General features: G+C 38.8%; 1 protein-coding gene across 3 annotated transcripts in view; it reads right to left on the bottom strand.

Annotated features, from left to right (window-relative positions):
- Positions 1-2,485, bottom strand: part of slc24a4b (solute carrier family 24 member 4b) — a 46,339-nt gene extending 43,854 nt beyond the window's left edge. The window contains exons 1-2 of one of the 3 annotated variants that reach the window (XM_047387991.1): positions 2,230-2,439; positions 1,660-2,142 (exon numbers count right to left, since the gene is read on the bottom strand). In XM_047387991.1, the coding sequence (XP_047243947.1) occupies positions 1,660-1,822 (163 nt within the window). In that variant the 5' untranslated portion in view covers positions 1,823-2,142; positions 2,230-2,439. Of the gene's footprint in view, positions 1-1,659 lie in introns of all 3 variants that reach the window. The other 2 variants (XM_047387992.1, XM_047387990.1) reach the window with 2 other exon arrangements.
- Positions 2,486-19,517: the final 17,032 nt, after the last annotated feature.

The following is a 19,517-nucleotide window of genomic DNA, read 5'->3' as shown; positions in this document are numbered from 1 at the left end:
TACAGAGAATGCAGGAGGTTGTTGAGTTCACATATAGACTATAACCAATGCAAACCAGAATTCCAACAGCTCTTTCAGTGTTAAGGCCAGGCTACGATTAAGTGAGAATCCAGTTCCTATACAATGAGATCATGTTCATTTTAACATTAGGTTCAAGATAATCGAGGGTGTACTCAAGAGCACAAAGTTGGACAATTAGAAAAGATTCACACATGCATAAACTAAAAAAAGGTTATATAAAGAGGATGTCCACACTTACACAACCAAGTTACTTCTTTTTTAAAATACCTAATTCACTTAAGTTTGTGTTTCAGTTGAACAACATTGGATATACATAACATTAAAAGCTCTGAAACTATCGGAATACATGTTATATAGCAAAACCCTGACATTTCTACAGGGGTGTGAAGACTTTTTAGATCTACAATTGCCTACTGGACTCAGGTAAATCAAATGCAGGTATTTTCTTACTGCCAAAACTTGGAACAAAAACTTAGAGAAAAGCATATTTTTGCTATGGTCCTTAACTGTGGAACAGCCTTGTTGGGTTCCTCAGGGCATATTTCAGATTCTATTGTTTATCCAAATCTGTAGCTTTTCCCTAAAATAGACAGCTACAGCTAGATCATTCTCAATGGTACCACAGAAGTACTAAATCAGGACTGATTCATCTTTTTTAAAACTCCTGCGCACAAATCCAGGGGACTACAACCAATTTTCTCCTAAGGGGAGGGTTTTTTGTTGTTAACCTTTAATCTCAGTGTCGTCTCAGTCTTCACCAGCAAAAATGTCAAGGTTGACCATCAGATTACATAACGGCGCGAGGGCTGAGTGGGATGCTCTGCACGAGCATGCCGCGAGAGTTCCTTCACACGAGAGGGCATGTTTGGGTTGCATTCGCGCATGATCATCGCCGTCGGAATCTTTCCTCAGTGCATGAGCTCCCTAATGAATTTCACAAGAATAAAACGCAACCCCATCTCGCTTCCCTCCTTTCCCCAGCGCCCAGTGATCGTCGGTGGCCTCTGCGTAAAAATCAGCACGCGGAAGCATGATCATCTTCGTGAACCAGTGCATGTAAAAATGTGCGTGTACCCGTGTGTGAAGCCACGGGCCAGACGAGATGGCAGCATTAACCATGATCTTGACGCTCCACAGATGACGCGCCTGGAAACAGCACATTTTGATACGCACAGAAAAACAAAAAACAAAAAAAAAAGAAATATTCAAAATATTTGGAGTTTAAAAAAAAAAAAAAAGGATCTTCACGTGGATGTGGAGCAGGCTTTAATTACAAGCGTGCCTGTCAGTTTAAAAACGTGCCGCCGCGCACACTGCGGCACACATAATGTACTTTCATTTAAAAGCTGCGAGCTGACAGCAAGTGCAGCTTCAGAAACTCTGAACAGTTATATTAATGCAATCTAAGAAACGTGATTTGGATGAACTGCATGTATTGGTTGGACAGAGTGTTCCTATTGGGAAAAAAAAGGATGAATCTTTTCATCATTTGCCCTTGAGATTAAAGCATAATCATACATTTTTATGAAGAATATGACACAGCCAAGCATGATTACTCTGCAGATGTCTGATGCTCCTTTTCATTCCCGGTGCATCCCTTCTCTTACCCCCTACACACACACACACACACACACTCACCTGTCTTAGTCAACAGAGCTGACATGCTCCACGCCACGAAGAGGACACTGCAGATGAAGCAGACCTGAACGAACAGCATCTCCCTCCTCTTGCGAACTTTGAAGATCTTGGCGATTATCGTCTTTTTGGACGGGCTCACGGCTTCGGAGTCGTCCCGCTCCATGCTCCGCAGCTCGCTCGGCCGGGGGCCACTTTTTTTTCTGGCGCGTCCTTGAAAGCTGAAGGGAAAGCTGCCGCCCGGCTTGTCTCTTCACACGGAGTACAGTCAGGATGTGGTCCTCATTTCAAGTCGTCCGAGTGCGCACACCGAAGAGTAGTGAAGCGGATAGTTTCCCCTCCCGCAGCTTCAGAAGAGGCTTTTAGGGTGGACGGGGCAATGACAGTGCGGTCAAATTCTCAATGGGTCCAGATGTATTCAGCGATGCTCCTGATTTCAGATTGAATCTGCCAGAGTGGATGGGGTCTCATTTTGTGGCATCCATCCTGTCCCGAAGGAAGGGAAAAAATAAAGTGTGTAGCTGTTGAAGAGTTAATGTTCAACATAAGATGCCCCAGTGTCCAGTCGCAAACCTGAAAACGCGCAGCTGCACCGCATCACAAATCCCCCGCACCTGCGCCTGTTAAGTGAAACCAATCTGCGCTCATCAGGGATAATTGTTCAAATACGGGCAGCAGTCGTGCCGTGCGCGTCCACTCCTCCCCGTTTGAACTCCCTCTCAGTGCTGAATAACCGGGTTGATGAGAGCAGACAGACCAGTACAAGCCTTAAGAACAAACGAACTTTGCGACTGCTAAGGACAAAGGCTTGTTGGGATTCCGAAACAGTGTAGAACCAACACAGAAATAGTTGAATATTCAAACAATAGCAGCATAATTCCCTCTGCCAATGTTATCTTTTTCAAGGAATGTGAATTACTCAAAACCAACTACAAAAAACTGTAAGAAAGCATAGAGCTTGGGATTTATAACAACGTTACCAAATTGAGGCTTCATTTATATATTTAATTTATGATTAGCCTTCACTGAAGGTTTTATCACCAGTGATTGCTACTGAGCAAGTCAACTTCAGCTACACTTTGTGTAGTTCATATTATACACTTGTTTCCCTAAATTTGAAACCACCTCTACTTACAATTTCATTCCTCAAGGAGTCAGGAGGAAGGGGGCTTCCTGATAATAAAGAATTACAATCTAACCCTAAAGAAAGAACTAAGCAACAGGATACTTGTCATTTCTGCAATATTGCACATTTGAAAAAAAGGGGATCTTAGAATTGTTTTGTATGGGGTTTGAATTGCAGGTCCTGAAGATAACACCAGAGTTGTTTAATACTAGAGATCAAGTTAATGCCATTCAGAAAAAATGACTAAGTAAGCTGTTTGCACTTCAGATGGTCTCCTCCTCTACAACCTCTGTGTTGAACATTAAAATGTATTCGGGCTTTTATGTTGTCAAGATTTTTTTGTGTAATTAACTGATTAGGTTCAATAGGCTTTAAGCATAATAATAGCCGAGGAGTTTTTTCAGCATAATAATGGAAAAGTATCCCATGTAAAGAGAACTTGCCCATACACTGGACCATGTGGTAATCCATGACTAACTCAGTAAGAAAGATTCACCATTAATATGACTTGTACCAGTGCTGTTTTGGTGATATGATGAGCTCTGAAACCTGACTAAAATGCTTCAGATTATATCTGATTTGGGAGTCTTGATCAAGAGCAGGTTTCATATGTAAATATTTAGACAAGGCAATCTTAAAATACAGGCTTTCTGTTCACTGATAATTGTTATTAATAAGCTAAAATAAGCCTGGTAATCAAGAAGAAAAACTTTAATAAAATTATTGGAATTCTAATGATGTTATAGGGGCTTAATTTGAGGTTTCTTACATCATCAGATCTGGGGGGGTTCAAAATCTTCCAGGGTTTATAGCCCCCTGCTGGCCTGGAGGACTCAAGATAAATTAAATTCTCAAAGGATATCTTTACAAATGCATCAGAGCATATTAAAGAAACTCTTCATATTTTAATGGTTATGAGTCTGAACTGTTTGCGCTTCCTTTGAGCTATTGGCTATTTGGTTTTGTAATGGTGTGAACATTGTTTTGTATTGTTGTAAAATAATAAAAATGTTTATCTTAAATTACCAATTTAAACATTTGTCTCTTATTATTCTCTCAGTTATGGTACAATGGCACCACAGATAACCATTAGTGTGGAATATTATGTCTGATCATATTCCCCTTGTGTTATCTTTTGAGTCTGGAAAACTTTATAGAATTAAAATGGAAATTAACAATTTCCTGCAAAAAAAGGAAGAGTTATTATAAGCCAAGTTGATTAATTCAAATTAGCTGAACGAGCAAAACTGAAGTGGAAATTATTAAACAATTTATTTTTGAAAATGCACAAAAATGTGAAATAATTAAAATTTAAATATTAAATAACAAAATTTAAATAGTTTGTGAGAAAAAAGCAAAGTTAAAAGAAGGTAAAAAAGTGAAACACATTTGGGTTTTATCCAGTGTTAAAATGAGCAATGTTTTATTATTATTATGTTGATATGATTAAAAGTTTGATGAACACAGACATGTGGATTTTATTGGCCAAGGGACACCGTACTGATTAAAAAAATTTTTTTTACTCCTTGGAAACCAATGTAAAAATCAGGGCCAATTTTCCAGTGGATGGGAATTTCATGCTTCTGAGGCATGTATCTTATATTTAAGACCAGGGTATTTGAAGGTCAGAATATGTAAAAAAAAAAAAAAAGGACACATTTTCTAGGATTTTTAATCTGTAATTCATTAAGGTAATGTCAAAGGTATTGAACTCTGAACAATTTGTTTGTAACAATTGTAGACTGAGATGCTCAACTGAACAGTATAGTGAAGTCCTCATCTTGAGTCAGAATATGGTCAAAAACGGGATAAAAGTTTGGTTTGATTTAAAATAAATTTGTAAATGCCTTTCAGAGGTAGTGAGCCTTTAAAGAGCACAATGTGCTTTAATGGGTTGAAAGCTTGCTTTATGAGGTAAAAAAATGTATTTTAAAAAGCATAAAACTTATAAATAGATATCTGAATGGTTAACATTACAAAGAAATTGCATCAATTGTCTGGAAATTGTACAGAAAAAGCATCAGCAGCTGTGAAGTATCAAGAGTCTAAATGCTTTATAGCTTTCAATCATTTAAAATATATATTTTTTAAATGAGCTCAAGATACAAACTTCTATTTATTTAAGAAATAATATGTAGTGACTGCATTGTAAAGCGAAACACATTCTGTCATACAACCAATGTTATTCATCGGTGGATAGCTAGTCAACTGTAAAACTGATTGTGTTTATTATCAAGCATTAACAATATAAAAAGAAGATCTGTGGTATTGTGTTGACTGATAAGCAGTGCTGGTACGTGCATCCTGGGCGAGTCTCTTCTTCTGTCCCCAGTATTGAACCCTCCTAAGTTCATCATAATGCAAAATGAAAAACAAAACATTGATAATGCATTCTTTGTGTTTGAATGAAAACCTTTTGTTTTAAGAATCTAAAGATCATGCATGTGGCTTCTGGCTTTCGGTAAAAAGTTTTTCAGTGTGAATGAATGAAATGCCCATATAAATAATCAAAAGTACTAAACACATATTTAAAATGGTGTTTTATTAATAGGTTATTTAAACTAAATCAATCTTGGCCTCTTGCTCTATGTAGATTACTATAGTTTAGGTTTGATCAGTTCAGCTGTTTCATGTTCTAAACTGGACATGATTAAATGGCATCCATAACTGACAGACAATTTTTGTTGTTTTCAAACTGCTTGTGCCACCACCTGAGAGAATGGCAGCCAGGGCAGGGAGCCACATCAGCCATATGAAACACTGTCACTACTGGTGTGATTAAATGCAGGGAGGCCCACTAAAAAAATATCTGCTCATGGCCCTATACAGCCTTGGGCTGACTTTGGAGAGTAGTGTCAGCTGTGTTCTTTTTCACGAGACTGGGCTCTTTTTACATTCCTGACAATTATGTGTGCAAAAAAGTTCTCACTCATTCATCTCTCCATTGTCCACACTGAAAGCACCAGACTGCTCCACATTGATCAACTCAGAACATGATGATCTTTTACACCATTTGCACTTCGCTGTGCCTCTAATGACAAAATAATCCGTATTTCTTTACTGCTGCATTATGAAACCAAATCCAATATCTTTCTGGGTTCTGAGCATATCCCCTTTTAAAAACTGGGCTGCATATCACCTGTAATCCCCATTTTGATATAAAGCTGAATAATTGAGGTTAAAGATTATCCAGCTCAGAAGCATCAATGCCTCCATTACCTTACCTTGAGGCCATTTTTTCATGGTTTTAACTGACATGATACGATTGCTTATCTTTGTTGCTTTTTGGAAAATTGTTTTACATGAAAAGATCTATTGAAGTGAGCATTCCAAAAAAAATAATAATATTGCAATGGAGACCTTATGTAAGTGGAGTCACTGCAATAGGCTATAGACTATCTGCAGTCAGTGATTATAATGCCACTACCAATAAGAAACAAAAATACATTTCAGTATTCAGTAAATAAGTGTATTGACTTTTTATAATCAATTTCATCACACGCAGCACTGTTCAAAGAGGTCTTGAGTCAGCTGTCATTTATTTTTGCTTTGAAGAAGTCTTACTTTTCTGTAATCTTTTAAAGTGATCATCCCCCATTTAGATGTTGTCCACCTATCCAAAATTGGGTTGCAGATGTAAAGGATCCAGGAAGAAAGCCCAGACATCTTTCTTCTCTGGAACTTTCTTCAGATAATTCTGAGGGACCCCAAAGGGTTCCCAGACCAGAGAGGACATACATAGTACCTTCAGCAAGTTCAGGGTTCCAGTGTGGCATCCTCCCAGAGGCATGTGACCAGATCCACCCACCAGAGGTGCTCACAAGTCATCCTTATATGCAGACAGGAAGGTAAATCAAAATATTCGTCTCAACTTCACCATGACAGAGCAAACCAGCCCCAAAGTTACTGCCCACATTTTGCTATCCATCTCCCTCTCTATTCTACCATCACTCAAATATATTTGAGCTTTTCTGCTTGAGACTCCTTCCTTCCCAACCTGGAGAGAGGAGTCCACCTTTTTCCATTTAAGAACCATGCCATCAGACTTTGAGGCTATTCAGGTATCTGATCAGAAGACTTCCTGGCAACTCTGTCTGGAGGATTTTCAGGCATGTCCCACTGGCAGACTCAGCATTTGATATAAAGACTGCACATCCCTTCTGGCCTGGGAATGGATGGATGGATGGATGGATGGACTGTCACTTATTTTCAGTCCTTATTTTTTGAAACATTTTGTTTACTTTTTGTTGGATGAGTTAAGCCACCAAACTTATTCAGACTAACAAGGCTGCTAAACTCAAGAGACCCACACATAAAAGACAATTTAGCAAAGAACTCAGTTTTGATTAAATCTTTAGCCACTTTCCTACAAACTACCAGCCCTAATGGCACTATTTTTTAAATTCCTTTAGTAGAAGCTATAAAAAATATATACTGTATATATAATAACACTGTTTCAGAAGCATAAACTGTTATTTTAGCTGCAACAGTGATTCCCAAAGAGCTATCAGCGTATAATGCACAATGCTATTCTGGTCAGGTATGAAAACTAGATGGAAAATGAGCAAAAAATCGCTGAAGCAGATTCAAATTCAACTTGGCATCAACACACCCCCTTACTACTGTACTACTGTTTAGTAGTTGCCACTCTCTCAAGTGTGTCAGCCAATACAGTCTAGCTGGGGACTCTGCAATGTCCAGTGAGCCAAATGCAAATGGTGAGGGGGAAATATTATGTGGTGTTAGGTGGTGTAAGCTGGTATTCTGTTTTATTTGCACAAAATAATTAGATATGCCTACATTTTGGAATGTACTGAGCAGTCAGCATTCACTTTAACGTATTAAGGGACTTAAAGAATGGGTTAGATTGTCCCTAAAAGCAACTCGAGCATACGTTCTCATCAACACATTCATTTAGCTCTGCTGCTCATTTATTGTTGTAATTATCAGTCTATCCTGAATAACTGAGTCAATACCTACAGTGAAGCATTTAATAACTTCAAGAATAGCATATCTACCACAGAGAAAATATGCTTATTTGCCATTTTGCTGAGAGTTAGCTGAGACATCAGCTTATATAACTCCTATAGGGGCAAACAGCAAGTCTGAATCTGCTTAAAGGCAACACAAATAAAAAATAAGCTTTACCTACTAGCTTCTTTTTAGCTCTCTAATTAACACATTAACTTGTTTTCTAAGTTTTATTGAATGAAATAAGGGTCAAAAGACAAGTTTCTTTGAGGGGGTTCTAAAGGAGCAAGTTTTCTTAATGCTGAACTAAGCTAACCTGCTGCCTCTAGATTCATTTTGCAAATACAAGCCTAATGAGGGTAATAATCTTCTGCATTATGTAAATCTCAAGATTTTCCTTCGGCACTTAAGCATAGAGCTGTCATGCAATTAAAAACACACCAGTGAGTGGTTTTGAGACTTTAATCACAGAGTTCTTCTGCTATCTCCAGCTTTGCCATTTGATATTTTAGCTGTGAGCATAGCACAGAGGAAAACCTCTGCATAGTCATATGGATCTATGCATGGACTGGGTACGCTAAAGTCAACTTTATACCATGATGACTGCTGATGACTTAAACAAAAACTAAATTTAAAAGATCAAAACCTTTACAATCATCTGCAGAACAAGGTTACATAAGATGAGGACTGTCCCAGTCAGTACAGTGTGAGGCAACTCTCCAAAATCATTAGCCATCATTACCAAGGAGCATCCAAGATGCTGTGTGAGGGTTGAACGTGGAAGGCGTTGCAGGTCATTAGTCTTTCCAAATTCGTCGCCAGGACTTTATCCTCCAGACTGGGTTTTCTGCTTGTACACATATACAACATTTGTGACTCGTGCCAGTGCCAAGGGATTAGTCCCCTCCAGGCCCCAGTCCACACAGCAGGGAAGGGAGTTGGGGAGAAATGCCAGGGCCTGCTTACAGAGATTTAGCCACTACTTTAGACTCCCTGCCATAGTCAAACTTACACATCTTTCTGTGTCTACAGCAGGTCCGAAGGAGCAGCCACTGATTTGCATAAGAGATATTTTAATGGAGCTTTAGTGTGCAGAGATTTCCCAAGAGCAGCTGGAGTGATGTTAATGTGTTGTTTTGATATAAATGTCAAACATGTGTCATATAACTGAAGCCCAAATAAATGACTAATGACTTGAAGTGAAGTGCTTAACAATAATAGTAACAAAACAATTGCCATTTGACTCAGAACTGCTCACTTCAGCTCCAGCAACATTTTTGCTGGAATGATTCATCTTGTTTATTCGCTGGTTTGCACTGATTATGTTTCGGTCTTAATAAGCGGCTGCAGCATACATAGTTTTTTTTGTTGTGGAGATATTTTGACCATACAACATTTTTTATTTAGGCTTGTGAATCAGGGCACTAGATGCACTTTATTTTTTAGAGCAGGGTGTTGAATAATTCCTTTGTTTTCAGGTGAATGGTTCTGCTATTGAAAAAAATATATTCTAAAAGTGGTAATTATTGTACCAGAATGATTATTATTGGTAGATGATTTGTGTAACTTGTGAGATTATTTTAAAAATCAAGGTTCAACACCGACCACTTATCAAAAGATGGATTTTATTGCGTTTATGGATTTAGTTTTTCTTTAGCAATTGCACTTAGCCAGTCCATTAGCAAACAGCTTGCCAAGTTAGCAAATAGCTGGCCTAGTTAACCTAACTTGCCCTGCCACCAAAAAAACCACCATAGGTAACAAAAAGCTCAGTTGGCATATAGTCTGCAGGACTGTCTGATGTTTAGAAGTTCTGCTCGAGTTAACATGACCACAGAATGGTGGCAGAGAGCAGAGTAAACACACAAAAACATGCAAAAGAGAGTGAACTACCAAGGTTGCCATCCGCAGCAGCATGATAGCAAAAAATAGTATCAGCCGCCCGTTTCTTGTTTTTATCTATTTGTAAGTGGTGTTTTAGAAATTTTCTAATATTCCTAGAATAAGTAGGGTTTATCGTCTTCACTTGTTTTATTTACTTTGATTTTTGAAGAGGATCTCAAAACCCACCCATAGTGGACTCCCATTTGGGAACCCCTGATCTAAGCTTTTCAAGAGCAACACTAGTTAAATAACAGCAAATGGTGTTGTTGCCTTTCAAACATGAAGTTAAATCCATAAATCAGGAAAAAACATAATATTTAATATAGCCAACAATATTGTAAAGGATCAGTGGATAGCACCAACATTTGTATGATCTGTCAAGTACTGTACTTTTTCATTGGTGCTGTGAGCCAGCATGTTAAGTTATTGCTGTGTGACTGACATAAGTAAGTCAAGTTAAATATCTTTATGAGTTTGCTGTTACTTACTGACTCTCTTTTTGTGTAAAGGAAAACAGTCCATGTGATGGGTTTTGCAGAATAAATAATGATGGGAGTCAGAATTATGTTGTTTAATTTTAAGCAGTTATGTTGCTTTCACACTAAACTTTGGTATGCTTTGTATCGTGTCAGAGTTCAGTTTCTGGAGCAGTTCACATCGGTGTGAACCCATACTGGACCCTGAAACGGACCAGAGAACTGTACCCTGGCATGGTTACAACTGTCGTTATAGGCACTGTTTATCCGGACCCTGGAGTGGTTCGCTTGCAGTGTGATTGCATGCTGGGCCAGCTTACCAAAAGCAGGAAGAGAGGATGTAATGTAAGAGCAGAGTATTTGAGTAGAAGTAGAAGAAAAAGCAGAAGTAGAGCAAAAACAAAGTAAGAGCGCGAATTCAAAGTTGAAGAAGTTTGAAAATGTCTTGTGGAAGTACACGGAGTAGAGAAGAGGCACAGGCAAAATACTACATTTGAACACCAAGGCAGCAACAGAAATCCCAGTGAGACAGATTTTATTCTCCATGAGTTTTTTCTTCTTGATCAGCACAATAAAAACAATCTGTTGCAACTACATGACATTGTTTGGTCCGGTCTAAAAAATATCTGTGAGAAAGCAAACCAGGCCAACTGAAGGTGTGTATTTTCTCACTTTAGCTGATCCATGGACTGATTCCTGGACCACATCAGCAGAGTGAATGTGCACTTACACATCTACCATTCTATCGCAACAAGCTCTGCTGATATGAGCAGGGATAGGCTTCAAACCCAAACTTAAAGGATGGTTGGATGGATGGATGGAAGGTGGATGGAAGGATGGATGGATGGATGGATGGATGGATGGATGGATGGATGGATGGATGGATGGATGGAAGATGGATGGAAGGATGGATGGATGGATGGATGGATGGATGGATGGATGGATGGATGGATGGATGGATGGATGGATGGATAGATGGATGGAAGGATGGATGGATGGATGGATGGATGGATGGATGGATGGATGGATGGATGGATGGATGGATGGATGGAAGGTGGATGGAAGGATGGATGGATGGATGGATGGATGGATGGATAGATGGATGGATGGATGGATGGATGGATGGATGGATGGATGGATGGATGGATGGATTTTACTTAAAGAAAATCCATTACTTAATGTGACATCATTCTTTTGTCTTGTTTTTGATAAAGAGTAAAGAGGAAATTCTACTTCCCATTTAAAGTTTTACTTGCAGTGTTTGCACATTGCAGTGTGTGAGGATTATGCAGTAGCATTGGAGAATCATGGCTAAATGAGATAACACAGTGCCAATCAAATACATTTTAAAGGAAGTCCTGACATTAAAATAAACATGTTACTAATTATTTGAAGTTGCCAGACAGATGAAGAAGAGCGTATCTTTTATTGAGAAGCCTTTTCGTGTCCCAACCTGCCAACTATAGTCAAGCCCACTTTGGATTAAAGCAGGTAGTAGTAGTAATAGCCTAGTAGGCCTGCACAAGAAGTCTCTTATATAAAAAAATGATGATTTTTACTCCTTGTAAAATGTCTCAGTCTGCTGCAGAAAAAATTTAATATTCATCATGAGCATTTCACGGCACCACCGCAGGTTTATTTGTATGCCTGCTCAGGTGTGAAGAATAAACAGGGTGGAATCGAGCAACAGTGAGTTCTGCCTGTGTGCTCTGGATGCAACAGTTATCTCTCTTTTACCCTCTTCATCTGTCAAAACATGAAAATGCGCTCTTTTTAAAACATGAAGCAACTCAGACACACTTCCTTTTATTGTGTACAGTGTTTTATGCTATGGAAGGCTCCAGATTGATCATTTCTGAGATTTTCATGCCTGCTAAGTTGCTTTAGCTCTTGAAAAAATTGTTACATAACACTTACTGGGCATAATGAGAAGTAGAGTGCAGTAAGTGGCTTCTGACATTTTTATTATACTGAAGAAGATATTTTCTTTGATTATTTTGTGTAAGTAATTCAGTAGAGGGATGTGGTGTTTTATTAAGTGTTCTTTTTCACCAATATTTAGAAGAAGAGTATCACAAATAAGTCTGTTTTGGTTTTTAGAAGACTCTTTCAGAGGCTTCTCCATCTTCTGAGGAAGACTCTAATGTGCCACATAGGGTTTAAACTGAGTTCAACCATCAAATGACATCACCACTGGCTGTTCATCTATCCTTTGTCCAGCCCGTTCCATTGCTACTCTTATATAATAATTAATATATCATCACTACATTAGAGGATATAGCTAACAAATACCTCCTGGGGAATATTATTTTAGCATTCAACAGATTACCTTCATCTTAATTATTCTGCAGGCAATTTTTTTTTATGTCTCTAACAAATTTGACAGATATTACATACTACCTTACGCAAGCAATAGTTCAGCTTTTTTGAAGGCTTTTATTCAATTAAACATACGTCAGAGGTGCACACAATTGGATGAAATTATTTGGCAATTCATAAGACATTGGCTAGATAGCAAAAAAAAAATTTGGGAATATCTTAGTAGACTTAACCTTTTGTAATGAGCAGCACATAAATAACTTCATTGTTATTTTGTCTGCAGGGCATAAAGGGATGGGTAGAGAGGCAAAGAGCAACCTTTTCCCCTTGCTAAAGTAGAGTGGAGAGCCCCATTCAGACTCACCACAGAGCAGAAACATGCAGGCCATTCATTCTGAAAAGATAGCATCAGAACTGCAGTGACAGGCCACAAAGTCTATATTAATGTACGAAGCTATTCTCCGAAACAGAGGACAAGAGAAAGTAAGTCCTTACAGAGCAATCTCTTGAAGCTGAAGTAGGAGGGAGCATGCAACAAAGTCAGAGCGGCCAGTAGAATTCCCTGCTGTGTGATTTTCATCACCCTGCACAGTTACATATTGGACACAAAAGTTTTAGCCGCAGTGTAGGAGGGTGATGAGTAGGAGTTGTTAATGTCAAAGTCTAAATATTCATAAGCAGGCATAAAGAGTGACTTTTTTAAAAGAGCTTTAGTCGAATTTCGAACTCCTCAGTGCTCTTGAGCCCAAGCTTTGCACACATTTTTATTTTATTCAGTGGCTCTAAAATTCTGCATATAATGTTGCTAGTGTAATTTATTTTTCTTAGAGACAGGGATGAACACATGATGGAATATTAGCAGAGTCTAAATCATCTTATAGAACCGGATCATGACATACATAACACTCATTGGCCACCGTGTGTTAAATTGTAGAATTCTGTGCTGTTGGCTATTTTGAGTACATAACAGTGCTCTTAGCAACACTCCAAATGTTCTCCATGTTGTAAAGAAAAAATGAAACTGCCTGCTGATCATTTTACAGTAAGAGGAGGTCTGGTTGTTAGTGCAGATGTCAAAATTAGGATTTGCAGGCTCACGAAACAGCCATTGTTATGTTTACTGACATTGATCCGCATCGTCAACATAAGTTTTAAAGTTAAATCTTCCAGTCAATATTCAGTGCCTTGCAAAAGTATTTATATAACATTCACAAACCTAAATATATGTTACTGGGATGTTATGTGATAAAGAAACACAAAATAGTACATAATTGTGAAATGGAAGGAAAATGATACATGGTTTTCAATGTTTTTTGACAAGTACAAAAGTGTGGTATTCATTTGTATTCTGTGCAAAATAGCTCAAGCTTAGTCAGATTGGAAGAGAGAGCATCAAGGAACAGTAAGTTTTTGCCCACAAATACAGGGTCTCTTTGCTACAGAAAAGCACAATCATAGAATGATGCTGCCATCACTGTGTTTCACTGTGGAAATGGTGTATTCAGGGTGATGTACAGTCTTAGTTTTCCTTCACACACTGTGTTTTGCAGGTAGGTCAAATAAATTACGTTTCACTCCGTATTCCACATGTTTGCTGTGTCCCCTACATGGCTGCAATTGCAAATGGGCATTTTATGGCTTAATTTTAGTAATAGTTTCTTCTTCTCACTCTTCCATATAGGCGAAATTTGTGGAGAGTCCAACTCATAGTTGTCCTAGCAAGCGATTCTCCCACTTGAGCTGTGGATTTTAGCAGCTCCTCTATGGTTTTCATGGGCCTTTTCACTGCTACTCTAATTGAAGCAGAGAACTAGCCATGGGAAGATCAAAACAGTCGTCCGAGGTCTTTAAAAGTGTGGCAAGGGTTTTAAGGGGTCTGAATATAACTTGAAATCAGACATGAAATGGAAAATACTCTACAAATGGTGGACCTTTAAAACAACTGGCAACATGCCCAGGCCTGTTTATTCAAGCATGTTCACCGTGACAACCTCCAAGATGCTTAATGAAGTCTCCAAAACCCCTAAAATGGTATAACGGGACCTACAGAATCCTCACCATGCGGCTTCTGTTTGCGCTATGGTCCTGTGAACAACCAGCTCGCTGTGTCAACCCTGGGCGGTGAACTGTATTGCCCCTATCAAAAACCACCTTTCCATACACAAAAGCCTGTACAGGGAATACATCTTGACTGCTTTAAATAAAAACATGACTTTCTATTATATCATAAGCATGCAGATTTGAAAGCAAAAAACAATTATATGGTCTCTGTATGAACCCATTCTATCATACGTATTCTGCACAGATTTTCAAATTTTTAATTAATTTTCACCAGGATAATGCTAGCAAGAATTGTATGTTACTCAAACATTAGCTACTCCTTAAAAAATTATATGGATTACAAAACCTTATGCTGTTTAAAGGCCAATTTAGTGTCATTACCAATTATAAAGCAACGGCTGAATTTTACTTCTGTTTTAATACGAGTTAAAGAAACCAGAAAAGTTTTAACTTAGCTTAATCGGGGTCTGCTTACAATAACTGTGGCTGGATATAAACTACACTGCTTTCACATAAACTGTTACAGTGCTGAGTTACTTCTCTAGATTCATACTCCTCACTCTAGATGGTGCTTGTTTTCGTATCAACAACTCTCCGTGCAAATGATTCACAGCCTGATATTACTCAGCCTGTGGTATGCCGGAGTCCTGAGTGTGGCAGAGACGTCTTCAGGGGTAAACACAGGGGAGCTGATCTTCATTGTGGTGTCTGAGCTAGAATTAATCATCGTCAGGGTCTCCTCACAGCTCTCAAGTTGGTGTCATCTGTGTCACATCAGATAAAGCTGGGTCCCTCTGATGTGCTGAGTGGAAAGAGCAGGCCGACCAGGTTGCATTCTGCTGACTGGCTGAAACAACATGTCAGGCTGTGGGTAGCTTGCTAAGAGGCTGAAACTGCCCTCATCCAAAACGTGTTTCCTGATCCTATAGCTTGCATCACCTCAAGTAACGGACGACCGACTGGTTTGTTTTGCTCCAAGAGGAAGAGAATGTGCTGTTTGTACCTAGGCCGGGCCAAACAGTCTCATGTGATCTGTCCTAAATATCCAGCCACATACGCATAATCATTGAGACAACCACATGTCTCAGCAAGGAACTCAGACAGGATCAGTCCTTACCATGAATGCATCTAAGAAAGACCATTGTTTCAACAAAAAAAGCAACATGGCAACTGTTGTTTTGTGGAGTGTGGATAATATCCAATGCAAGTGCCCTCATGTATTTGTCCTGCTTTGTTGATGACTATGAAGAGCAACGTGCTTCAAAGGATCACTAACAAAATGGTGTAATTTAGGATTCCTGTCTTTCTAAGATTATATTTTTATTCATATCTTTCTTGAAAACTCACTTCTGATTTTCCTTAAACCCAGGTGAGATTATAAAATAATATCCCTAGCTTTCAACATCCTACAGAAATTCTTCAATTCATCATCTGAAAATGGAAGTATATTGTATAGTTGTAAACTTACCAAGGCATGTCTATACACCTAAGGGCTGGGTAGGGAAAGCATTAATCAAAGAAGCAGCCAAGCAGTCCTTTGTAGCTCTGAAGAAGCAGCACAATCCAAAACTCAGATGCGAGAGATGGGAGAATCGGTTGGAAGGACAAATGTTAGCCATGCACTCCGCAAATCGGACCTTTATGGAAGTATAACACGAAGCAGGCCATATGAAGTCCTGTTTGCAGTTTCTCACAAGCCATGTAAGGGACATACAGTATCAAACATCTGGAAGAAGGTCCTCTGATTAGGTGAGAAGAAAATTTACCTCCTTTACTTGCATATAGCTAAATGCATCAGAAAACTAACTCTGTGAATCACCCTGTATACAATGGAATATGGTGCTGGCTGCAACATGCTGTGGGAATGCTTTTCTTTAGTAGAGACAGGCCGGCTGGTCACATTTTATAGGAAAATAAATACAGGTAAATCCAGGGCAGAAAACAAGTTAGAGACTGCAAAAGACTTGACGAAGGGGTGTAGGTTCACCTTCCAACACAACAACAAATCTGAACATACAACTAGAGGTACATTGGAATGCTTTAGATCCAAGCCTATTCATGTGTTAGAAGGCCCCGTCCAGAAAGTCCAGACCTAAATCTAACACAGAATCTGAGGAAAGACTTAAAAATTGATGGTTTCCTTCTATTGTGACTGATCTTGAGCTATTTTATAAAGAGGAATTCACAAAAAAACATTTTCTAGATATGAAAAGCTCGTAGAGATGTAAATAAGACTTGCAGCTGTAATGGCAGAAAAAGGTGGTACAACAAAGTACTGAGTCTGTGTACAAATGCACAAACCGAGTATTGCTTTTCATTCTCATCACAATTACGCACTACTTTGTCTTCCACTTTAAAACCAAAAAAAAATCCATTAAAAATTGGTGGTTGTAATCTGACAAAATGTTAAAAAATTCAAGGAACTCTCTTACAGGGCAAAATTAACGAATTACCCCAAATATTGTCTAACATGTTCATTCAAATATTGTGACAGTTTGCTAGTAACCTAAGTGCCGCTTAGTTCAGTTAGATTAGGAGAAACTGTTCTAAAATGCCACATTTAACATATATTTCCTTCTATTGTAATAGAAAATGAAAACCCAGTTTGGACCAAACTGAGACTGATAGAAGAAATATTAGGCATTTCTTTCAGTTAGGCAAGTTAAACACCCAGAAAGAATGGAAGTAATAATGCACACTTGCTGACTAGTGATTGATGTGAAAATGATTCTGCTTTGCTGGGAGTTGGCATGTTTAGAAGACGCTTATAAGACATTAATGAACTAATATTTAATGTGGTGTCCCAATTTTGTATCTCTGCAATCTAATTCAAACACAAAACTGATCAAATTATTTTGTTTTATTTATATGTTTTGTATTTGTACACCAACTTCGTCAGCTTCCCGAACAGAATGGGCAGATTGTTTTTTAGAAAACAAACAAAAATAAATAAAATAGTCTGATTTAAAAACTACAAAGTCCATTGTGGATTAATTTTATTATGTTTGAAAAATGTCTAGCATTTGTTATGACTTCAAAGGGCTACTATTAATTCTTAATGTCATAAAACCTACAAAAATCTGCCAGATGTCCATTTGGGCGAAGTGACAGCTAAAATTTTAGAGCAGCACACCATGGGATTTTTGTGCCTAATATTTTGTTTAAATGCTGTGTGGTTTTAATGGGGGTTTGTCCTCTATTCACATTGCTACACTGATATCGCTGGTATTCATTGGTCTGCTTAGAGAAGAGAGACCTGGAACTCATAGGGGATTAAATTCATTCATTCGTTTATTCATTCATTCATTCATTCAGTGACTCTCCAACCCACACAGATAAATGGACATTCAGAACCAAGATGCCCTAGCGCTTTGTGCCAGCATGTACAGTGTGAAAGGCACAGTGGTGTTCACCTTGGAGCCAGGTTATGGAATCTTGATTTGACTCAGTCTGACAGATTGACACTGCACTTGTGGAGCTGAAAACGGGTCTCTTGGTGGCCTCCAGGGGGCAGAGCAGCCGCTGGGCCCCAAGGCGTTTCTGCCCTGTGCTGTGGGCTTAGCTTCTTGTTACATTAACAGGGGCTTCTGTGACAGAGTCAGCATTATGAAAGCTAAGAGGATTAGCTGATGGACATTTCTGGCGTTGGCGGTCAATTATCAAAATGAAAAGCGGTGACTGGGCAGAAGCTGGCATGCTTTGTGGCACAAAAGAGCTCCTCCTCATCTGCACTCTGTCTCTGCTTCAGTCTGTCACAGGTTACTTAAGTTCAGGGGATGGGTGGGGGCAAATCAACAATAGCATCACGGGTGCGTTCCTAAACATGTAAGTTTTTGTTATATGTGTCTGAGTGAGCTGGGGATTAAAAAAGAGCATTTAAATTTTAATGTTTCTAAAGTGCAAATCTGAGTGTTATGCAACTGTATAAAACCAGGGCTGCACGTCATCTAGTCAGCCGTCCTCAAGCCTAACTCATCCAACCACACACACACTCCCATACAATTCCTTTCACTACTCAAGTATGTGTGGATATGTGTATCCTCTACTCCCCCATCCTTCCCTATCCCTGTGATTACTTCATATGCTGTCATATCCTGCTCCAAGCAAGTACGATGTGAGAGGCTGAGGTGAGGGGGAAGGAAGAGGTTTGTTTTGCTCTATCCATGAAAGAGGTATTCCACAGCTGTCCGCGGTAAGGATCTACTCCAGGGATTCACAGTAGGCTGCGAAGGTAATCAGCCGAGTCACTGTACCACCACCACCGCTGCTGCAGAGGACACATCACGCCAGCCAACCTCCATCCTCAGTGCATTAATTTTCTAATATACAGCTGTTACACCTCACAGAAGCTCAACAGAGGTGCATTTTAGTTCCACCTGTGTTTGAGAAGATAAGGCACAAACTACAAAAGCATTTCAACAACAGTAAGGGAGTTAAAGGTTTTTTTTTTCTATGTAAAACATTTTATGAATTATATGTTAATCCTGGCTCTCAAAGTCAGGCTCAATTATATCCAATCCCAGTTATCACTTGACTGACAATGTCATCCCATCACTCTGTTACAGATGGCCCGACTGCATGAGCACATTTGATAGGGGTATTCAGAAACCGGTTAGATGCAGTTGAAAAATGTCTCCATCTGCTGTTACTGCGGTAACTAGTTCCACTGGTACGACATGAAGCTTAAACCACACCAGATCAAATTTCTGTTTATTGCACATTTTAAAACAGCAGCAAACATCCTGTGGATGAAATACCAAAAGAAGACACTTGAGCACACTTTTAAAAATATTATCCAATGTATTTGAGAGATTAAAAACATCTTTTAAAAAGGAGTAAAATAATAACATATTAAGGCAAATAACATCCACACTAATAATGATAATAATATATCTCTCAAACATATGTAACAAATAGTGATTAATCGATGTAAGCAAAAAAATAGTCAGCAATGCAGCTTGTGTAACACCTAGGGGATCAGCTCTCTGTTCGAATGTATACCATCCAACAACTAGAAGAAGGTT

This window comes from Girardinichthys multiradiatus, chromosome 15, assembly GCF_021462225.1.
Source record: "Girardinichthys multiradiatus isolate DD_20200921_A chromosome 15, DD_fGirMul_XY1, whole genome shotgun sequence".
Classification (NCBI taxonomy): Eukaryota; Metazoa; Chordata; class Actinopteri; order Cyprinodontiformes; family Goodeidae; genus Girardinichthys; species Girardinichthys multiradiatus.
The sequence above is the reverse complement of the archived record's forward strand: the minus strand, read 5'-3'. Positions and strand labels throughout refer to the sequence as shown.